The sequence below is a fragment of the Labeo rohita genome, chromosome 2 (genome assembly GCF_022985175.1).
Source record: "Labeo rohita strain BAU-BD-2019 chromosome 2, IGBB_LRoh.1.0, whole genome shotgun sequence".
Taxonomy (NCBI): Eukaryota; Metazoa; Chordata; class Actinopteri; order Cypriniformes; family Cyprinidae; genus Labeo; species Labeo rohita.
The window spans coordinates 35,690,145-35,712,599 of NC_066870.1; the positions used below are offsets into that span (position 1 = coordinate 35,690,145).

Consider the following 22,455-nt stretch of genomic DNA (forward strand, 5'->3'; position numbering starts at 1 on the left):
TTTTGCTGAAGCATCAGTGGCTTGTTTTGGTGTTTAATGTAACACTTGATAATGTGATGTTAATGCAATCCAATCTGTGGACTTGCCATTATTCACCATCTCCCATATTGATCCACCAAAGTGCTTGTGACCTTCTAACCTTACAATTTGACCTCTGTATGCTGATGGAGAAGGTGTTAATGAAGGCTGGTTTGACAGGTGGGGCATGTATTGAATTGGATTGCTTCTATTAGTGTGTGTGGTTAACCAGAAGCCCCCTTGTATGCATTTCATTACACTTACTCTCTGTTTTATCTGCACTGTATTATTAACTGCTTTGCAGTCATGCAACATTTTGCAGGATGCAAGCCAAAGCACGAGCCAGCATGTGAAATGAAGTGCCTCAGCAAGAACAAAGACAATGCAACTCTCCAATGGGCTTTAACAAAAAGTAGAGCCTGTGTGTTGTTCACCAGCTCAGCTCCTGCAACAACCAATGCAATCCAATGCAACTCATCCATCCATCTGGACGTGCACACGCTCGTCACTTTTTGAGATTCCCCTCACAGCTGCTTTATATACTCACTTCCATTCGTCCATCATTGACAGGTGAGTATCTTGAAAAATGTTTTGGGGGATTGTGGGCTTCTGAAGTGTTTTATGAGTTGTAACTGTCGTATTAGATGAACAGTTTGCACACGCTCGTCTGTGAGTATCCATCGGGGATCGCGCGCTGCACAGTTAGCACGCCAGCAAGCCGGCTAACAAAATGCATCTTAAATTGGTTAGTTTTTACTTTTGTGATCCAAATTACTTAAGTATTTGACTTCCATGTTGAATCTACTTTAGTGTTCATGTGCATAATCACATTTGACGCTAAATAAAGTGAATATAATGCAAGGTGGCGGAGTTTAAAGATGTTAGCCGGGTTGCTAACACGAGTTTTAATCTATACTGACAGTTTGTGTCTATTTCAGTTTAAGAAATATTACAATCTCTCTGTTGTGTGTTGAATTAAAGAGGGAACGATAAGAAAGTGGGTGTGTACGGTTGGTGCATGTTCTTGTTTTGACAGGATTCTTTGCCAAGATTGAGCAGTGCGAGTTTGTTTGTGTGTGTTAAACTTTCTTTTCGATTTATTTGTTTTTATTTCTGTGGAATCATTGCTATCATGTTTAATTTATAACCCAAGTACAGTACAAAAGCATTAGACTTATCAGCTGAGATATATGACGATATGTTTTTGTTTAAAGGAACCGCTCGCCCAAAAATTAAAATTATGTAACGGTTCGTTCACGCCGATTTTGTTCCAAATCCTATTGTTTCTATCTTCTGTGAAACACAAAAGCAGTTGTTAAGCAAAACGTGAGTGACTAACAACCGCAGTCACTACCTTCATTGCATCGTTTTTCATTCATCAAGTGAAAATGAACGTGACTGTAAATATTTGGTTAAAATAAAGGACAATGAGCATCATAAAAGTTGCTTGTATAACTAATTCGGTGTATTTTAACTCATATGAGAGATTCTGTGATGAAAAATACCTGAATTTAACAAACTATTGACTAAAATCTTGCTTGACAGACATGGTCACCATTCACTTTCATTGTTTGAAAAAAAAAAACTGGCTAGTCATTCTGTGAACTGACTACTTTTGTGTCCAGTAAATTACAGGGTTGCCAGGTTTTCACAACAAAACCTGCCCAGTTTCACCTCAGAACTAGCCCAAAATGTTACATACGTTTTGAGGAGGGTCCCTCAGTAAAGAATCGAGTTTGGTAGGGTAAAATATACGTTTTTTTAGTAAGGTTTCCCAGGTGCAGTTCACATCAGCGTTGCCAAGTCCTCGGTTTTCCGGCACAGTTGGGCTACTTTAACACTATTGCAGGTTGTTTCTCAATAACAATATATTTAGCCCCTGGCATGCAAACTATACCAGGGGAACCCTACCAAAATAAATGTGTATTTTACCCCCCGGAATGTGATTTTTACCAGTGGGACCCCCCTCGAAATGTGATTGGGCTAGTTTTGAGAAGCAGTTGGGCAGGTTTTGGCAACCATGGTTCGCAATAGCATGCAAGGGGCTAAATATAATGTTATTGGGGTTGCTTCTACCCGCAGACATGAAAAACAACCCGCTGCAACCGTGTTAAAGTAGCCCGATTCCGCGGGAAAACCACAGACATGGCAACACTCGTAAATTATGAAGGTGTTTATTTTTGTGTTACACTGTAATATGTGACCCTGGACCACAAAACCAGTCATAAGGGTAAATTAATTTTGAAATTGGGATTTATGCATCATCTGAAAGCTGAATAAATAAGCTTATGCTTAAGCTGATGTATGGTTTGTCAGGATATGACAATATTTGGTCAAGATACAGCTGTTTGAAAATCTGGAATCTGAGGGTGCAAAAAATTGTTGTGCAATGAGCATCATAAAAGTTGCTTGTATAACTAATTTGGTGTATTTTAACTCGTATGAGAGATTTTGTGACGAAAAATACCTGAATTTAACAAACTATTGACTAAAATCTTGCTTGACAGACATGGTCACCATTCACTTTCATTGTTTGAAAAAGAACTTGCTAGTCATTCTGCGAACTGACTACTTTTGTGTCCAGTAAATTACAGGGTTGCCAGGTTTTCACAACAAAACCTGCCCAATTTCTCCTTAAAACTAGCCCAAAATGTTACATACGTTTTGAGGAGGGTCCCTCAGTAAAAAATCAAGTTCGGGAGGTAAAATATACGTTTTTTTAGTAAGGTTTCCCAGGTACAGTTCGCATCAGTGTTGCCAAGTCCTCAGTTTTCCCGCACAATTGGGCTACTTTAACACTTTAATTGCCGGTTGTTTCTCAATAACAATACATTTAGCCCCTGGCATGCAAACTATACCAGGGGAACCCTACTGAAATAAATGTGTTTTTACCCCCCAGAATGCGATTTTTACCAGTGGGACCCCCCTTGAAATGTGATTGGGCTAGTTTTGAGAAGCAGTTGGGCAGGTTTTGTGAAAACCTACCTGGCAACCGTGGTTTGCAATCGCATGCAAGGGGCTAAATAAAATGTTATTGGGGTTGCTTCTACCCGCAGACATGAATAACAACCTGCTGCAACCGTGTTAAAGTAGCCCAATTCCGTGGGAAAACCGCAGACTTGGCAACACTCGTAAATTATGAAAGTGTGTTACACTGTAATATGTGACCCTGGACCACAAAACCAGTCATAAGGGTAATTTTTTTTTAAATTAGGATTTATGCATCATCTGAAAGCTGAATAAATAAGCTTATGCTTAAGCTGATGTATGGTTTGTCATGATAGGACAATATTTGGTCAAGATACAGCTGTTTGAAAATCTGGAATCTGAGGGTGCAAAAAATCTAAATACTGAGAAAATCGCCTTTAAAGTTGTCCAAATAAGGTTTTTAGCAATGCATATTACTACTCATAAATTAAGTTTTGATATATTTACGGTGGGAAATTTACAAAATATTTTCATGGAACATGATCTTTACTTAAAATCCTAATGATTTTTGGCATAAAAGAAAAATCGATCAGTTTGACCCATACAATGTATTTTTGGCTATTGCTACAAATATACCCGTGCTACTTAAGACTGGTTTTATGATCCAGGATCACCTGTGTTTTCCAGTGGGGCAGGTCTAGGGGTGGAGGCTTAAACTAATCCACATCTGCCTTTCTTTCATTTCTTGTTTTAATATGTCACAACCGTGCTTTTGCTTTCCAGATCAATTTATTGTATGCAAACAGGCGTTGGATGTTCTAAAGCATCGATGCATTGGGGAAACTGAGGTGAGCTATTGCACAATATTATATTTGCCACTTATTGACACGCTGTTAGTAATAAGTAACTTATTGGTTAGGTGTTTCAGAATTTATGGATGGTGTTTCATGGAAGAACTAGGATAAAGTCCTTTTTAGAAGCATAACAGCTGTTTTAACGTTTTTTTTGCGTCTTGTGTTGGTCGTAGACCCATGGCAAAGTGGTTTAGAGATCACCTAAGTTTTGGCAGCAGGAAAGGACCGCCGCAGCCCCCGAAACCGGACTACACCGAAAGCGAGATCCTACGGGCCTACAGGGCTCAGAAAGAGCTGGACTTCGAGGATCCCTACGAACCCTCAGAGAACCGGGTGGTGAACGGCTCTGGGTCGGTGGAAACATTCCCCGCATTTGGCACGGTGCTTTCCAACGGCGTGGAGGTGAAGATCGTGTCTCCCAAACACAGACTGATAAAAGTGGAATCTCAGGAATTCGGGCGCAGCAAAGTACCGCTAAACATCGTGACCTTTGAGGAACCGCAGGCCCCTGTGAGTTCTTGTTTTCTTAACATGTGGAGAGCTTATCAGTATGAATTATGTGCTTTGAAATGTTTCCTGTGTTGATATTTAGAAAAATGATTGGGTTTGGGCAAGAACCAAACCAAGAAAGTGTAAAAATGTAGTTTAGTAGTGTACTTTAGAGAGCATTTTCCTCTTCTAATGTGTACTTGAATGTCTTAATAATGATAAATGTTTGTTTACATGAAATTATTTTACTGGCACGTTGATTAAAGTCCCTCCAGTCAATTTCTTTCATCATGAATAGAATATGAATCAGTATATGACAAATGAGGCGGTTATGAGAGTCTTAGGGTTTGTTTTTCTAGCATTACATTGTGTGATTGTTTTAGAGTAGATTTGTGTGGTGCACATGTCATGGGTGAGTTTGCAGATGTCATAACAAACCAACGAATTCGCTCATGTTTCTTTTTGTCATCAGAGGTGAAGGGTGTGAGTGTTGGGAATCAATTTCATTAACCCAAATACATTTAATCCCAATGCCTGCGGGTTTTATAGACTCTCACACCAACCCTCTCTCTCGCACGTTTGGTTTTTTTAAAGGGATTGTGTGTCCAAAAATGAAAATACTATCATGTCACTCCATGTCTCTCCTTTTTCTTCAGTAAAACAAAAAAGCTATGTTTAGCAAAATGGTCTTTTCTGTGCAATGTTAGCATAATGTAATTTTCTAATTTACTATTGCAGTACTACTAAAGTAATGTATAATAATAATAATAATAAATAGTTTACTATCCAGTTTGGTATTATTCAATTATAAAAAATTTATGCTAATTATTATTTTCAATGTAATATTTTTATACTTTTTATTATTTTTTTTACTTTTTGTATTTTCCATTTTACCTTTTAAGTTTTATTTTAGAAGAAATTTTGGCATGTTTTTTTGTGACTATTATAAGTTAGTTAGTTGGGTTTTTTTTTTTTATAATTTATATATATATATATATATATATATATTAATGGTGGATGAAAATGCTGGAAAATGCTTATGTGTGTTTACTTGAGCTAGCAGAATCACATACTGTGTTAAACTCTACAGTTGTCTTCGTTTCTGATTCATATGATCATCATGATCTCTCATCACTCGTTCCTTGTTCTTTTCCCCAGGTGGTTCCCTCGGCTCCTGCAGTCGGGGAGACGGATTACTCGGACCCGTTTGACGCCAGACCGGACCCGCGTCCCAGACCCGGCTGGGAGCAGAACGCCGTAGAGGCCAGCAGCAGTTACATGGAGCCGTTTGAGGCCCAGCGGTTCATAAGCGGTAAAAGCGATTTCCCACTGGATCTCTTAGAATTCCAAAGAGAGCATTTATTCGTCCATTGTTATTCCAGTCTGTTCATTTTGTGGTGTGCCCGGCAATATGTGGTACTTTTGTTTACATTTTCCGAAGCTGGACAACTCCAGTCCTCATTCACTTTCATAATACTCATACATAATCAAATATCATGTTGTCTGGTTCAACTAAATGTGTTTGTTGTATGTCAGAGCTCCAGCACAGCACAGATCGGGGCAGAAACAGCCCGCAGCTCTACGACAGCCCGTACGAGGAGAGATTTCGGCCCCGGGCGGCCCCTGCGGAGGACGAGAGAGAAAGCCGTCTGCCCCAGGATGATGAGAGGCCCCCAGATGAGTACGACCAGCCCTGGGAGTGGAAGAAAGAGAACATCTCCAAAGCCTTCGCTGGTAAGACGTGTTGCTGGATGGAGATTGGCGCAGTTCCACACCAGTATGTTTTCATACTCTTTTGAAAATGTAGTTTACTACACTACAAGCAGGGTGCAAAATTAACAGTTGGCAAATGGCAAATGTGAGTATATGAAACGGTGTTATTTGCTATTTGGCTGGTGTTTTGGAGAAGCTTTCATTTGGTTTTCTGCCAAGATAAAAGCTCTGAGGTTTAGTACTTGAAATTAAGATGGCCATAAATATTAGAAATCAAATTTACTCCTGTTCTGTAAAATATTATTGTTATATATTTATCATTTACTCTAGTATTATAGCAATAGTAATATATTTCTTTATTGATCTGTGTATTTTAAAATTAATGATTAAAATACAAAAAAATCTACTGAATGACAATAAATATTATTATTATTATTATTATTATTATTATTATTATTATGCATTACTAATAATATCTTTGATTCTTTGACTGTTTTTAAATATAAATATAATAAAAATAATAATAATAAATTGAATAACATTCAAAATATATTATTATTATTATGCATTACATGTTAACTCAATAGTATTATAGCAATCATAATGTATTTCTTTACTGATTTTTTTTTTGTATTAGTTTATAATAATAATAACAACAACAACATTAAAATATTGTTGTTGTTGTTATTATTGTGCATTGCTTGTTAACTCAATAGTATTAACAATAGTAATGTATTTCTTTATTGATTCATTATTAATAGTTTTTAATAATAATAGTAATAATAAATTAAATAACATTAAAATATTATTATTATTATCATTATTATCATTATCATTATTATTCATTACTTGCTTACTCAGTAGTTATAATATCTTTACTTATTCTTTATTGACAGATTTTTTTAAAACATAATAATAATAAATGCAATAACATTAAAATATATTATTATTTGTAGGATAATTATTATGCATTGCTTGTTAAATTGATAGTATTATAGCAATAGTAATGTATTTATTGATTCTTTATTATTTTTTGTAATAATTATAATAATAATAATTATTATTATTATTATTATTATAATAACTTAAGTAACATTAAAAAGTGATAATTATTATTTTAGCTACTATTATGCATTGCTTGTTAACTCTTTATTGATAGTTTTTAAATATTTATAATAATAAATTGAATAACATCAAATAAAAAAGTCTCTCCCTACGTGACTGAAATGTCACACACTCTTCATCACATGGTCATTTCACCACTTCTGATCAGATTGCCGGTTGCTCATGGATTGTTCACGCTCTGTCAGATGCAGATTTCTCACAAACATGGCAAGAGCTTCTCAAATCAGTCTCTACTAAGATTGTCACAGCAGGAACAGTGACGCTGGAAGAGAGTAACTTGTATTGTTTGCAAAAGCATGAAACACTACTTTCATTGTTTATACTGAGGGATGGTGATTTGAACAAACCCTTAATTATAAATACATTAATGCCTTTTTTCAAATGTTGCACAAAATTGGGGATTGGAGTTGTTCTTAATTGTCACCATTTTCTATGTTTGAAAATAAAATTGTATGAAATGCTTCGTAATTTAATACATCTATAATTTCATGGGTGAAAAAAAAACAATTAAAGCAACTAAAACATGTTTAAATATTAATACAAATATATTATTTCATTTATAAACATTTTAAAATGAAATATTTTAAATATCCAATATATATTAAAAACTAAAATAGATTTAATTAATTTGAATGTATATTTTTAACACAGTCTTCTTGGTTGCGTTTTTTTTTTTTTTTTTTTTTTTTTTTTTTTTTAAGTTTACAATTGTTTTGTAGTAACCTTTGCAGCAATAATGTATTTCTTTCATTTTTATAGTTTTATAATACGTGAAATCATGTTTTAATAATAATTAAAACAAAACTAATTGAAGAATAACTCATATGTAGTAGTAGTAAATGCTCAGTTTATTATTGCATTTGTTTATTTGATAGTATTATCGTAGTAATGTATTTTATGGAAAAACATCATAAAACGATTTTCTTTTTTTTTTTATATATTAATATCTATAATATCTGTAATATGTTATATTTAAATAAAATACATGAAAATAAAATATAACATTTTTTAATGTATATAATGTTTTTAACTAGCTCTTTTTTCTTGCAATTTTTAAGTTTGTTTACAATTTAAAGCGTTTATTTGCAAAAACAATGTTTTTTAAATTTTCAAAAATTTTGTGTCGTCATGTTTTTATTGTTTTAGTTAGCTGTATTATTTTAGTTATTTTTACTTGATCAAAATAACCCAACTGCAGTTTGACTGAGATTAATTTGAATGCACAATGAAAAAACATGATTTTTGAGTTTTCTGTTTTTGCAAATGAACTCTTCAATTGTTTAAATAACTTTTTTTTAACACTTATGTTTAGGGACCAGTTCTCACTATTAACTAGTTGCTTATAAGCATGCATATTACTACATGCATATTGGCTGTTTATTAAAGCACATATTAATGCTTTATTCTGCATGATCATATTTTAGATCCCTTAATCCACCCCATACCTAAACTTAACAACTACCTTACTATTAATAAGCAGCAAATTAGGAGTTTATTGAGGCAAACATTTTAGCTTTCCAAACTAAAGTGTAGCCCTTTTATGTTTTGTAGTAACTTTTGAAGCCAGAGACTGGGATCAATGCACGCTGCCCCGCGACGAGGTGCCGAGGAAGGTAGGAGCATCCAGAATCAGCCCTTCGTCCAGCAGAGCCACCAGCCTGCACAAACCCAGCAACACACACGGCATCCTGGGAGAGAGAGTGGATCCCACACTGCCCCTGGAGAAACAGGTGTATGTATTAACACACGCACAGCCTGAGCTGTGCTGCTCAGTGTATTTAATGCAGAAAACTGTGTACTTTTTAAGCGCAAATAACATGATGATATCACCGTCAAATGCATGCATATGTGATGTGGCGTGGTGAAACACTTACCTCAGGAAAGTTATCCAGTGTGCATAAGTAGTTTAACAGAAGAGCAATCTGCTAAAATTTCATTACACCACTCTGCATTATGTTTCCTGAGTGAAATCCAATACTCATTTCTAATGGCAGATTCCAAAAATAGTCTGTTCTGCTCTATAGCACATCACGCTTTCTCGCAAATGTATGCATTTCATTGCATTTTTGCTTTTGATAATCATTTGTAAGGTGTATAATGTTACTTTAAAGGCTTACGCATTTAACTGTGCGAAATGGAGCTTTGTGCTCTTGTATCCTACCTCTCTCATTCAGCACAAATCCAAATATTCCATAATATTTCCATATTTGCGATGCATCCGAATGCTAAACTATTATTTATTATGTAAATTATAGACTTTGTACTTTAGTCATGTTCTAACGGTGACACAGTGAGGCGGGCGCACTGATGTTTGGTTCACTGTGTTTTATTTTGGTAAAATAGCAACTGCATTGTCAAGTTAGCAATGCTGGAAGCCTGGAACTGATATGTTTTGTGTTTGTGTGCGCCGACGCGATTACTTTAACTCGTCATACCAGCAAAATCAACTTAAAAAACAAATAGAATGTCACTTTCTGCCATTTGAGTTTTCTTTCTGTCACAAAACTGAACTGAAGCTCAGCTACGTTACCTGGCGCACTGTTTTTTTTCCTTGTCTATCAGTTAACTAAATTAAATATGTCAAGTATTTATTCCTTGTATGTATATATGTATGATTTTATAGCCTATATATGACATTAATTTGATATAATATTTAGTATTTTCACATGTAGGTGGGAAAAAATTGAATTGGTACTACTGTCTGTTTAAAATAAATGAAAAGAAACCTAGATACTGAAATCGTATCAAACCGTGACCCTCAAACCGAGGTACGTACAGAACCGTGACATCTGTGTACCATTACACCACTAGTATACAAATTTCTTTTTTTTTTTTCTTTTTAAGAAAATGACCGATCACTTCACTAGATAAAACCCTTGTTCCTCAGCTGGGATTGTTCAGAGCCCTTTGAAGCGGCATTTAAACTGCATTTTGGACGTTTCAACTCACAGGCACCAGTGAAGTCCCCTATATGGAGATAATTCCTGAAATGTTTTCCTCAAAAAACAATTTTTTTTACAACTGAAGAAAGAAAGACATGAACATCTCATGATTTGTAAATTTTTGTTCTGAAAGTGAACTAGGCCACGAGGGGAAACATGTCTTTGTGGCAGTTTTTCTGCTGATTAAAGGAGTATGGAGTATTAAATTTGAGTGGAAAGCGGAGCATTTGAGCCGCGTGAAGAACGCAAAACTGACGGGAGGGAGCGGCCCCAGTGGAGACTAAATATAAAACTTTCAGATGACAAACAGCTCATTTCTCCGTCACTGTAAGTTACCGAAACCACACATTAAAGCACACGGTAGACGTGCATTTGTGCGGCAGAGCGGCTCTCTCACACTGTATGACGTGACACAGTTGTCCAGTCCTGTTTCGTTCACACAGCACGGGTGTTCAAATAATGCGATTGGGAATCCTGAAAATTTACGGGTGTGAATTCAGTTATAGAATACGGTTGTCACACCTGTAAATAACCATACTGTGTGTGAATGGAACCATATTAAGGACTCAAATACGATATTGACAACTGTATTCTGTTGTTGTGTGAACGTGGCCATACTCCTTTAATTAGCAGAACAAAGACATAATTCCCCTCATCCTCTGAGCCAGATTACTACTATTTTTTTTTTTTTATTCGCAGATGCTTTTTACATACATGAATGATGCTGAACACATTATTTTGCCTAATCCTGATTTCAAAGAATTATGAAGAATTGTAACCAGTGACTGGAAATGCAAACGTGAACCAGATGTTTTCTGCTACATCTGTGGGTGTTTCACTACACCCAAACAGCCACAGAAAATTATTTTTTGTGAAAATCTATTTATAAACTTGTTTATGTCCATTTCTTTGAGATTGCATGGAGTATGTGAACATGTGCTTATAATCCTTTGCAGATTATAAACTAAAATACATGTTTTGAATACTGAAATACTGGTGTTGTGAAAACCCTAAAAGTGGCCCATTTGTACTGCAGATTTTATAGCCTATATATGACATTAATTTGATATAATATTTAGTATTTTCACATGTAGGTGGGAAAAATTTAATTTGTACTACTGTCAGTTTAAAATAAATGAAAAGAAACCTAGATACCGAAATTGTATCGAACTGTGACCCTCGAACCGAGGTACGTACAGAACCGTGACATCTGTGTACCGCTACACCACTAGTATCCAATTTTTTTTTTGTTTTTTTTTTTTGAAAATGACCAATCACTTCACTAGATAAAGCCCTTATTCCTCAGCTGGGATCGTTCAGAGCCCTTTGAAGCTGCATTTAAACTGCATTTTGGACGTTTCAACTCACAGGCACCAGTGAAGTCCCCTATATGGAGATAATTCCTGAAATGTTTTCCTCAAAAAACAATTTCTTTACAACTGAAGAAAGAAAGACATGAACATCTCATGATTTGTAAATTTTTGTTCTGAAAGTGAACTAGGCCACGAGGGGAAACATGTCTTTGTGGCAGTTTTTCTGCTGATTAAAGGAGTATGGAGTATTAAATTTGAGTGGAAAGCGGAGCATTTGAGCCGCGTGAAGAACGCAAAACTGACGGGAGGGAGCGGCCCCAGTGGAGACTAAATATAAAACTTTCAGATGACAAACAGCTCATTTCTCCGTCACTGTAAGTTACCGAAACCACACATTAAAGCACACGGTAGACGTGCATTTGTGCGGCAGAGCGGCTCTCTCACACTGTATGACGTGACACAGTTGTCCAGTCCTGTTTCGTTCACACAGCACGGGTGTTCAAATAATGCGATTGGGAATCCTGAAAATTTACGGGTGTGAATTCAGTTATAGAGTACGGTTGTCACACCTGTAAATGTACTGTGTGTGAATGGAACCATATTAAGGACTCAAATACGATATTGACAACTGTATTCTGTTGTTGTGTGAATGTGGCCATACTCCTTTAATTAGCAGAACAAAGACATAATTCCCCTCATCCTCTGAGCCAGATTACTACTATTTTTTTTTTTTATTCGCAGATGCTTTTTACATACATGAATGATGCTGAACACATTATTTTGCCTAATCCTGATTTCAAAGAATTATGAAGAATTGTAACCAGTGACTGGAAATGCAAACGTGAACCAGATGTTTTCTGCTACATCTGTGGGTGTTTCACTACACCCAAACAGCCACAGAAAATTATTTTTTGTGAAAATCTATTTATAAACTTGTTTATGTCCATTTCTTTGAGATTGCATGGAGTATGTGAACATGTGCTTATAATCCTTTGCAGATTATAAACTAAAATACATGTTTTGAATACTGAAATACTGGTGTTGTGAAAACCCTAAAAGTGGCCCATTTGTACTGCAGATTTTATAGCCTATATATGACATTAATTTGATATAATATTTAGTATTTTCACATGTAGGTGGGAAAAATTTAATTTGTACTACTGTCAGTTTAAAATAAATGAAAAGAAACCTAGATACCGAAATTGTATCGAACTGTGACCCTCGAACCGAGGTACGTACAGAACCGTGACATCTGTGTACCGCTACACCACTAGTATCCCATTTTTTTTTTTTTTTTTTTTTTTTTTTTTTGAAAATGACCAATCACTTCACTAGATAAAGCCCTTATTCCTCAGCTGGGATCGTTCAGAGCCCTTTGAAGCTGCATTTAAACTGCATTTTGGACGTTTCAACTCACAGGCACCAGTGAAGTCCCCTATATGGAGATAATTCCTGAAATGTTTTCCTTAAAAAACAATTTCTTTACAACTGAAAGACATGAACATCTTGGATGACAACAGGGAGAGTACATGATTTGTAAATTTTTGTTCTGAAAGGCCACGAGGGGAAACATGTCTTTGTGGCAGTTTTTCTGCTGATTAAAGGAGTATAGAGTATTAAATTTGAGTGGAAAGCGGAGCATTTGAGCCGCGTGAAGAACGCAAAACTGATACAAGGGAGCGGCTCTGGTGGAGACTGGATATAAAACTTTTTAGATGACAAACAGCTAATTTCTCCGTCACGGTTAAGTTATCGAAACCAGACATTAAAGCACACGGTAGACGCGCGTTTGTGCGGCAGAGCAGCTCTCTCACATTGTATGACGTGACATAGTTGTCCAGTCCTGTTCCGTTCACACACCGCGTGTTTTCCAAGAAAGCGATTGTGAATCCTGAAAATTTACGGGTGTGAGTTCGGTTATAGAGTACGGTTGTCACACCTGTAAATAACCGTACTGTGTGTGAATGGAACCGTATTAAGGACTCAAATACGGTATTGACAACCGTATTCTGCTGTTGTGTGAACGTGGCCATACTCCTTTAATTAGCCACATAGACATGATTCCCCTCGTCCACTGAGCCAGATTACTACTTTTTTTTTTTTTTTAATTCGCAGATGCTTTTTGCATGCATGGATGATGCTGAACACATTATTTTTCCTAATCCTGATTTCAAAGAAAGAATTGTGGCCAGTGACTGGAAATGCAAACGTGAACCAGATGTTTTCTGCTACATCTGCAGGTGTTTCACTACACCCAAAAAGCCACAGAAAATGAGTTTTTGTGAAAACCTATTTATAAACTTATGTCCATTTCTTTGAGATTACATGGAGTATGTGAACATGTGTTTATAATCCTTTGCAGATTGTAAACTAAAATACATCATTTGAGTTCTGAAATACTGGTGTTGTCAAAACCCTAAAAGTGGCCCATTTGTGTGTTTCAGATGGTACCATGGTGCACTGACTCGCTCAGAAGCTGAATCTCTGCTCACGCTCTGTAAGGAGTGCAGTTACCTGGTGAGAAAAAGCCAGACCAGTCGAAACGACTACTCGCTATCTCTCAGGTACAGTCTTGCAAACCCCAAAAAAGTCATACTTTATGGAATGTCTACCTCACAAGTAAACTTTCTGTTGTTTTAAGTTTCAAATCAATTTAAGTTGTGTTGTCGTGACTTATCTCAGGGCTTTTTGGTTTGGTTCAGTCCTTTAGTACCTTTACACAAGGCCACTGATAACCTGGGTGTTCCCTGTTGCGTTCTATTAGTGTGCTGTAAATGCTACTGATTTGTACTGTGATTGTTTTCAAATGTGTAATAACTGAAGTACTTGTCCCACATTCACTTTCGTTTCATGAAATAGTTAGACTCTATAGTTAGACTCATTTGACTCTATAAATAGTGCAAATTATTTTTGCTAAACTGGGTTTGTCTTTCTGCATCTTTACGGTAAATATTTATATGGCTATTTAAAGACCATTAAGGCACGACTCAGTGTTTCTCTGGGCACAAAATTACCATAAATTTCTACATGATTTCTACATATAATGTAGCTACTAAAACCTCTGACAGTGTCACTCAAAAGTTTGGGATCAGTAGCTTTTAAATGGTTTTTAAAGGCTCATTAAGGCTGCATTTATTTGATCAAAAATACAGAAAACACTGTAATATCATGAAATATTATTTACAATTTACAAAATACAATTTAAAATAACTGTTTTCTACGTGGATATATTTTAAAATGTAATTTATTCCTGTGATACAAAGCTGAATTTTCAGCATCATTACTGCAGTCTTCAATGTCACATGATCCTTCAAAAATCGTTCTAATATGCTGATTTATTATCAGTGTTGAAAACAGTTATGCTGCTTCATATTTATGAACCTGTTGTTTTTATTTTTATTTTCCAGGATTCTTTAACAAATAAAAAGTTAAAAAGTTTTGTAAAAATACAAACTACCATCTAAAAGTTTTGGGGTCAGTAAAATTCTTATTCTTTCTTTTTTTGAACGAAATTAATACTTTCATTCACCAAGAATTTATATTGTTAGAAAAGATTTATATTTTAAATAAATGCTGTTGTTTTGTTTTGTTTTTAAAACCTTTTATTTATCAAGAATCCTAAAATAAGAATCATACATTCAAAAAAAAAAATAAAAAAATTAAGCAGCATAACTGTTTCCAGCATTCATAATAACAGTAATTAATCAGCATATTAGAATGATTTTTGAAGAATCATGTTACACTGAAAACCGAAGTAATGGCTAATAATTCAGCTTTGCATCACAGGAATAATGTTTTACAGTAAAATCCCATTAGTTTGCATTGAAGGAGTGGCCAGATTCATCTAGAAACCAGACTATTAAAGAGACATGAGGGTGGTTTTAATTATACTTTTGTGAGTAAACAACCAATTAGCAACCAATTTGAACACCCTAGCAACCACATAGCAACGCCCTAGCAGCCATCTGGTCCTCCCATGCAACCTCTTTCTAAATCTGCTCTCATTTATTTATTTTTTTTCTTTCCCACTCATGCTACCTACATGTTCTACTGCTGGAGGGCAGTTACATTTAGTTATTCTAGTTCTGTGTAATATATTCTGGTTTGAGGTGTTTTGTGTGGGTCTGAATGCGTTTAGCATGATATTAATAATATAGTGCACACCAAAAAGCATGGCTGCTTTTCAGTTTTTTGGGGGTGAGCGGTATGACCAAAATCTTACATTATTTTAAGTATTTTAATCTTTTAATCATTTTTTTAGACTGTGTAAATGTATATGTGTGACCCTGGACCACAAAACCAGTCTTAAGTAGCACGGGTGTATTTGTAGCAGTAGCCAAAAATACATTGTATGGGTCAACATGATAGATTTTTTTTTCTATTATGCCAAAAATCATAAGATATTAAGTAAAGTTAATTTTTGAATAGTAATATGCATTGCTAAGAATTTCATTTGGACAACTATAAAGTTTTTTTTTTTCTCAATATTTAGTTTATTAATTAATTATATATAAATATCTTTAATTTCTAAACATAACACATCTTTCTTAAATATGTCCATGCATATGTGTGTGTTTTTATATATACATAATAAATGTACACAATACACACACACACATATTTTGTAAACAAAAACTTTTATTTTGCATGTGATTAATCACAATTAATCATTGCACAGCACTAATATATATTATTTTTTGCTGGAAATTTAACAAAAAATGGATTATATATTAATTGTCATAATTCCTATAGTGAAATTATCCAGTTAATTAAATACTTAAATTTAAATTAAATGTGCGTAATGTCATTTAATTGTTTTTATTTTTTTATTTTTTATTAATGTGGCGAGATGTAACATCACTCAAACCATAAACTCATAAAAGCTATTTTATCCTCAACTTGTTTCTGTATGAAATTGTACAGACAATGTATGTTCACATATCTTCCCATTTCCTTACTGCTTTCACTTCAGTGCTATTTTAGTACTATTTATATACTATTATAGTATTTATTAATATTTTTAATTGGTTTTTATTTATATGTTTCAGATTTCAGTTTAGCTTTAATTTTATGTGCTTTTATTATTATCTGAATCAGAATTCTTTTTTTTTTATTTCATTGTTTATTTTTAGTAATTTAAGTAACTTGAACTTTTAGTAACTGTAGAAACTTAACTTGTAACAATAGTCAATTTCATTTAAAAAAAAATGGAACAGTTTATTGAACCTTTAGACAAAAAAAAAAGATACATCACACTTTTATGGTTCATATGATAAAGTGAGAATATGGAGCTCAAACTTGGAGGAGGAAAAAACTAAAATTTTTTCAGAGCTACAAACTGAGCAAAAATATGCAATTTGGTGCATGTATCAGCTGTCTCTCTGTATCTCCCAATGAAATCTTAAGATGACATTGAAATGCTTAGTTGATGAATATTTCACAGCAAAAGATGCACAAACGAGCTGAAGTTTGTACAGTTATACTAAAAGGTCTTTTACTTGCTAAAAAAAGGCAACTCTCTATCAAACAACAGAATGCATGTAGTAGATTGTGTACAGCAGGTCTTTCTGCGAAGTTTTGATCATGCCTATAATTTAGAGGCCTTAGAAATTTGCATATCAAATATGAAACAGTAGGCTTTATAGGGTTAAACTTTCTTATTTTGGTTTCATGTAACATTTCAGCTTTATTTGATTTTGTAATGGCTGCATTAACAATAACAACACCGTTTCACCTATTCATAATGTACAGCAGTCTTGCCTACTAATGTGTTGTATAAACAGTACGGCGCAGTCTCTACCGTTCCAGGTCAGCCACGCAAAGTAATATGCAAACTCAGTGACTTTCTCTCTCCCCCCTCCATCTGTCTGTCTCCTTGTCTCTGCAGGAGCTGTCACGGGTTCATGCACATGAAGTTCTCGCAGTCTCGTGATGGGAAGTTCATCCTGGGAGAGAACAGTCCTCCGTTTGACTCCATCCCTGAAGTCATTCATTTCTACACCACGAACAAACTGCCCATCCGCGGAGCCGAACACCTGTCTCTGCTGTTTCCGGTGCTGGTGCAGACACTCTGAGACCCCACACACACACACACACAAACACACACTTATCGCGCTCGCACGCTCAGGGCTTCACTCAGACGGCTACTATACTGCTTCATTTTCAATCACATATTGCAGGCTCTTTGACAGTTTGATTAGTGTTTGCAGTGGGAATTTGATTTTTCAACCCTGGTGTGATTGAAAAAACAGTCAGCCTGTACTGACACTGTATCGATGTGCTGCACGTGTGTTAAGAGTATTTTCCGCACCACTGGACTGTAAAGTGTCTTCGCGTCACACTGGGAACTGCAATATTATTCCTTTCTCTACTCCAAACTCTTCAAATGATAGATTTAGTATTTGAGGATGAAATGTAGCCCAACCAAAGTATTTATAAAGATTTTGCTAAATACTAAAAAGCAATGTTGTACAGTACGAATCCCATCCTTTGTAGGATTTCTTGATTTAAAAAGTATAATAATTTACCTGAAATTCCATTTTACTCATTCTCGTGTCATTCCGAACCTGTATGACCGGGTTTCTTCTGTGGAACACAAAATAAGACATTTTAAACATTGTTAAAGCTGCTTCTTTCCAAGCAGTGAAAATGGATGGTGACCAAAATCAGCATAAGACTTCTAGAGTAACACAATAGTTTTGTGTGAAGAAAACACAGCAAGTTTAGTCATACGTAAATGTTTCAGTATTCTGCAGCTGTCAGTTCTCATATGCGACCTTGGACCACAAAACCAGTCATAAGTAGCACGGGTATATTTGTAGCAAAAGCCAACAATATGGGTCAAAATGATCAATTTTTCATTAGGATATTAAATAAAGGTCATGTTCCATGAAGATATTTTGTACATTTCCTAACGTAAATGTGTCAAAACTTAATATAATAATATGCATTGCTAAGAACTTCATTTGGACAACTTTAAAGGCGATTTTCTGAATATTTCGATATTTTTTTTTTTACACCCTTAGATTCCAGATTTTTTAAAGTAGTTGTATCTCGACCAAATTTTGTCCTGTCCTAACAAACCAAAATTTCACAAAATCCATTTGTGGTCCAGGGTCACATATGTTTGTGCATATTCAAATAAATATTTATTGGCAAAAGTTGAAGCTGGGAAAGTCATAATTATGAGATTTAAAAAAAATCTGAAGTACAGCAAGATAAAAAGTCATAATTATCCAAATTTTGAGTTATAATTATGACAAAAGCTAGTCAAAATTATGACTAATAAAGTTGAAATGACACTAGAAATATGAGAAACTTTTTACCTCATAATTGACTTTTCAATTTTAACTGTTTATGTCATAGTTACATTAATACCACAATTTTTTCATTTGTGTTAGGGCAGAGGGAAAGATACAAATAACTTGGGTCTGTTGGGAAAAAGTCGAAAGTGACATACAGTGTCATAATTATGACAAATTTAAACCTGACAGTCAAATTATAACGTGTAAATAAAAGGTTCAAATAACAGAAAAGATTAAAGTCATAATTATGACAAGTACATAATGTCAATTACATAAATTACACTTTTTACCTCATAATTAGCACTTTCTGTAAATTTTAACATACCTAAGTGTTTCACTATGTTGCAGCTCTCAATTCTCATGTGTGACCCTGTACCACAAAACCAGTCATAAATGTTTCTAAATTGAGATTTTTACATCATCTGAAAGCTGAATAAATAAGATTTCCATTGATTTCCATTGATGTATGGTTTGTTAGGATAGGACAATATTTGGTCGAGATACAACTATTTGAAAATCTGGCATCTGAGGGTGCAAAAAAAACAAAATCAAAATATTGAGAAAATCGCCTGTAAAGTTGTCCAAATTAAGTTCTTAGCAATGCATAATACTATCAAAAATGTACAAAAAATGTACACAATATCTTCATGTAACATGATCTTTACTTAATATCCTAATAAAAAAAATAGATAGTTTTGACCCATATTGTTGGCTATTGCTACAACTATACCCATGCTACCTAAGACTGGTTTTGTGGTCCAAAGTCACATTTGTGTTTCTGCATATTCAAGAGAAATATTCAAATAATAACTTTTGGTCTGTCTGTCATACAAAGCCATCAAATGTTTGCCATCAAAAATTACATAGACAATATTTATGGTGTTTTCATTCTTTTTTATAGCTTAATGGCGATGGTACCCATCCATTTCCATAGTGTTGCAAACTCGGTACTAAATTTCTCTTTGCGTTCCACTATCTAAAGTCATACTAGCTTGAAATGACATGTGCGTAAGTGAATAATAATTGAATTTTAATTTTGAGTGACTTTAAGCAAAAACAAGGGTTTCTCTTTAGGAACATGAACAGGACGACGCCCCTTAACTTCCTTTTGTTACTAACTAGAAGCGATGAATCATGGTATAGCCGTAAGGAAGTGAAGATATGACACTGGAATGTTCTGAATGCGACTTTCGCTTGTCCGGATGGCCATCTGCTAACACAGACTTCTGAATTCTGCTGCTGAAGATGATGAAAACAGGAAATGATGTCCTCCGACCATCTAAAGCTGTACTTTCATTCGCTTCAGTGCTTTGGTCTCATAGCATGACAGGAAGCGGTCATTACTGTGGCATTCGGCTTTACTTAAGGCAGCTGTCACAATGCTACCCATCATTTCTCTCGACTATATATCGTTTAATGCCGTCGGCTCGTTTCTGGGGACTTCTTAGCAATACTTAAGGCTTGATGAGAAACCTTACATGACCGTTTCGTTTCTTCTGAGTTAATCTGGGGTTGTGATATTTGAAATAAGGTCACCTTATAATCATAAGCCGTTTACGTATGCGTATGAAACTTGAGCATTTTCCTCAGAAGAAACGCTTCTCCCGCTGTTTAGTTAATGTTATAGTAAACAGCTTTCAAATGAGCGTGGTTTTGGGATCGGTTTACTTGCACGTCCTTCGAACATACACACACACACACACACATACACTACTGCGTTTAGACTTCTACACAGGGTTTCTAAATTGCTATAGAGATCCACACGGTAGCTATTATTTGTTATGATGACTGTAATTTTAGTGCATTTTTGTTTGTTTGTTTTTTTCTATATGCTGTTTTCCAGCTTTTCATCTCTTTGGAATAAATTAGGAGTTGTTTTCTAAAATTCAAGTGTGTGTGTTGAATTGTCGTCTGTGCACTTGGATCTTGACAGGATGTGATGTTTCTAGGTTGAAGGGTGAACTGTGTCTCTCAGCAGAAGGCAGCGAAAGGGTTCCTCCTCATAAAGCGTTCATGCAACACGCTGTAAAAAAAAAAAAAAAAAATAGGTCAGACCTCCTCCATGTGACCGAGCTTATACACACTCTGTTGTTGACTCTGAGCGCTAATGCTTCTGGGTGTGTGTGTATGTGTGTTAGTGGGAATCAGACTCAACACAGCTGATATATGCTGTCAAGGCAATGTCCCATCTGAATTGTCTTGCATATCACGCTGTTGCAGATGAGAACAACCAGCTGGGTGACTTTTGTAAAGCACCATCTTTCAGTTCTCTCAGCGCTGTCGTTTTTTTGTTTGTGCCTTTCTGTAGACCAACAATTACTGGTGTTTGCTTCAAAACGCCAAGCCTAAGGCCAGAAACCTACTCTTATTTATGCAGATGTTTGGCCAGGATCTTGAGGATCTATTTGATAAATTTGATATGTGTTCTTGTGTTACTGTGGCAGTAACAAACCTCCAGTTCTCAAAAGCAGCGATAGTTACCTTCAAATGTATGTGCATGTGAACCTGCCGTTCATAAGTTTGGGATCAGTAAGATTTTTAATGGTCTTTTTTTTTTTTTTTTTTTTTTTTTGTTCATCAAGGCTGTGCTTATTTGATCAAAAATACAGAAAAAAATGTAATATTATTATGATGTAAAATAATGTTTTTCTATTTTAATATACATTAAAATCTATTTTATTCATGTGAGCTAAGCTGAATTTTCAGCATCATTACTCCAGTCTTCAGTGTCACATGATTCTTCAGAAGTCATTCTAATATGCTGATTTATTATCAGTGTTGGAAACAGTTGTGCTGCTTTATTTTTCTTTTTTTTTTAACCTATGATACTTTTTACGATACTTTCAGAACAGCATTTATTTAAAACAAAAGTTTAGGGTCAGTACATTTTTATTCTTTTTTTTTTAAAAAAAAAAAGAAATTAATGGTTTTATTCAGTAAGGATGTGTTAAATTGATAAAAAGTGATATCAAAGACTTGTTAGAAAAGATTTCTGTTTTGAATAAATGATGTTCTTTTAAAATGTTTATTCATCAAAGAATCCTGAAAAAAGCATCACGGGTTCAAAAAAAATATTTGGCAGCACAACTGTTGAAAACAGAGAATTCTAATCATAAATCAGCATATTAGAATGATTTCTAAAGGATCATGTGACTCTTACGACTGGAGTAATGACTCATGAAAATACAGCTTTGCATCACAGGAATAAATTATATTTTAAAGTATATTAAAGTAGAAACCATTATTTTATATTGTAATAACATTTTGCAATATTACTGTTTTTTCTGTTTTTTTGATCAAATAAATGCTGCCTTGATGAGCATATGAGACTTCTTTTAAAAAAACACAAGTCTTACTGAACCCAAAGTTATGAACAGCATTAAATACAGAATTTTATTTTATTTTATTTTATTTTATTTTGTTTTATTTTATTTTATTTTATTTTTTTATTTAAAAACTGGTATAAGCAGCAAATACAACAACAAGAAGGTTAACACTGACAAAGTGCCGATAATGAGTAATGGGTATGAAAACCATATTTACACCACACATACACACACACAAAAAATAATGTGGTGAATCATAATTAAGACATAAAAATTTAAAAAGATGATACACTAAACCATAATTATGAGATAATAATTGATAATTATGAAAGTGACCATAAATATATCATAATTCAAACTTTTTGTTAGTACTAGTTGCAAATTAGCATGCGTGTTACCAGAATATTAGCCATTTATTAGTACTAATTAAGCACATATTAATG

The 22,455-nt window shown here is 34.6% G+C and overlaps 1 protein-coding gene across 2 annotated transcripts; it reads left to right on the forward strand.

Moving 5' to 3' along the window:
• Window positions 1-209: 209 nt before the first annotated feature.
• On the forward strand, window positions 210-20,571 carry shda (Src homology 2 domain containing transforming protein D, a). Of its 2 annotated transcripts, XM_051136536.1 has the most exons (8): window positions 210-588; window positions 3,730-3,794; window positions 3,974-4,310; window positions 5,448-5,601; window positions 5,826-6,023; window positions 8,679-8,859; window positions 13,827-13,946; window positions 17,270-20,571. In XM_051136536.1, exons 3-8 carry the CDS (start codon window positions 3,978-3,980, stop codon window positions 17,454-17,456), a joined length of 1,173 nt encoding a protein of 390 aa, XP_050992493.1. In that variant the 5' UTR covers window positions 210-588; window positions 3,730-3,794; window positions 3,974-3,977; the 3' UTR covers window positions 17,457-20,571. The 2 variants fall into 2 exon arrangements, with proteins under 2 accessions (XP_050992493.1, XP_050992502.1); XM_051136545.1 differs by lacking the exons at window positions 210-588; window positions 3,730-3,794 and having other exon boundaries at window positions 3,878-4,310.
• The last annotated feature ends 1,884 nt before the right edge of the window (window positions 20,572-22,455 follow it).

Bases quoted from the DNA above. Each gene is read 5' to 3' on its own strand.
- shda (XM_051136536.1), top strand. From the start codon at position 3,978: ATGGCAAAGTGGTTTAGAGATCACCTAAGTTTTGGCAGCAGGAAAGGA. The intron at 8,860-13,826 runs GTATGTATTAAC...TGTGTGTTTCAG, and splicing joins CTGCCCCTGGAGAAACAGGT to ATGGTACCATGGTGCACTGA. The intron at 13,947-17,269 runs GTACAGTCTTGC...TTGTCTCTGCAG, and splicing joins GACTACTCGCTATCTCTCAG to GAGCTGTCACGGGTTCATGC.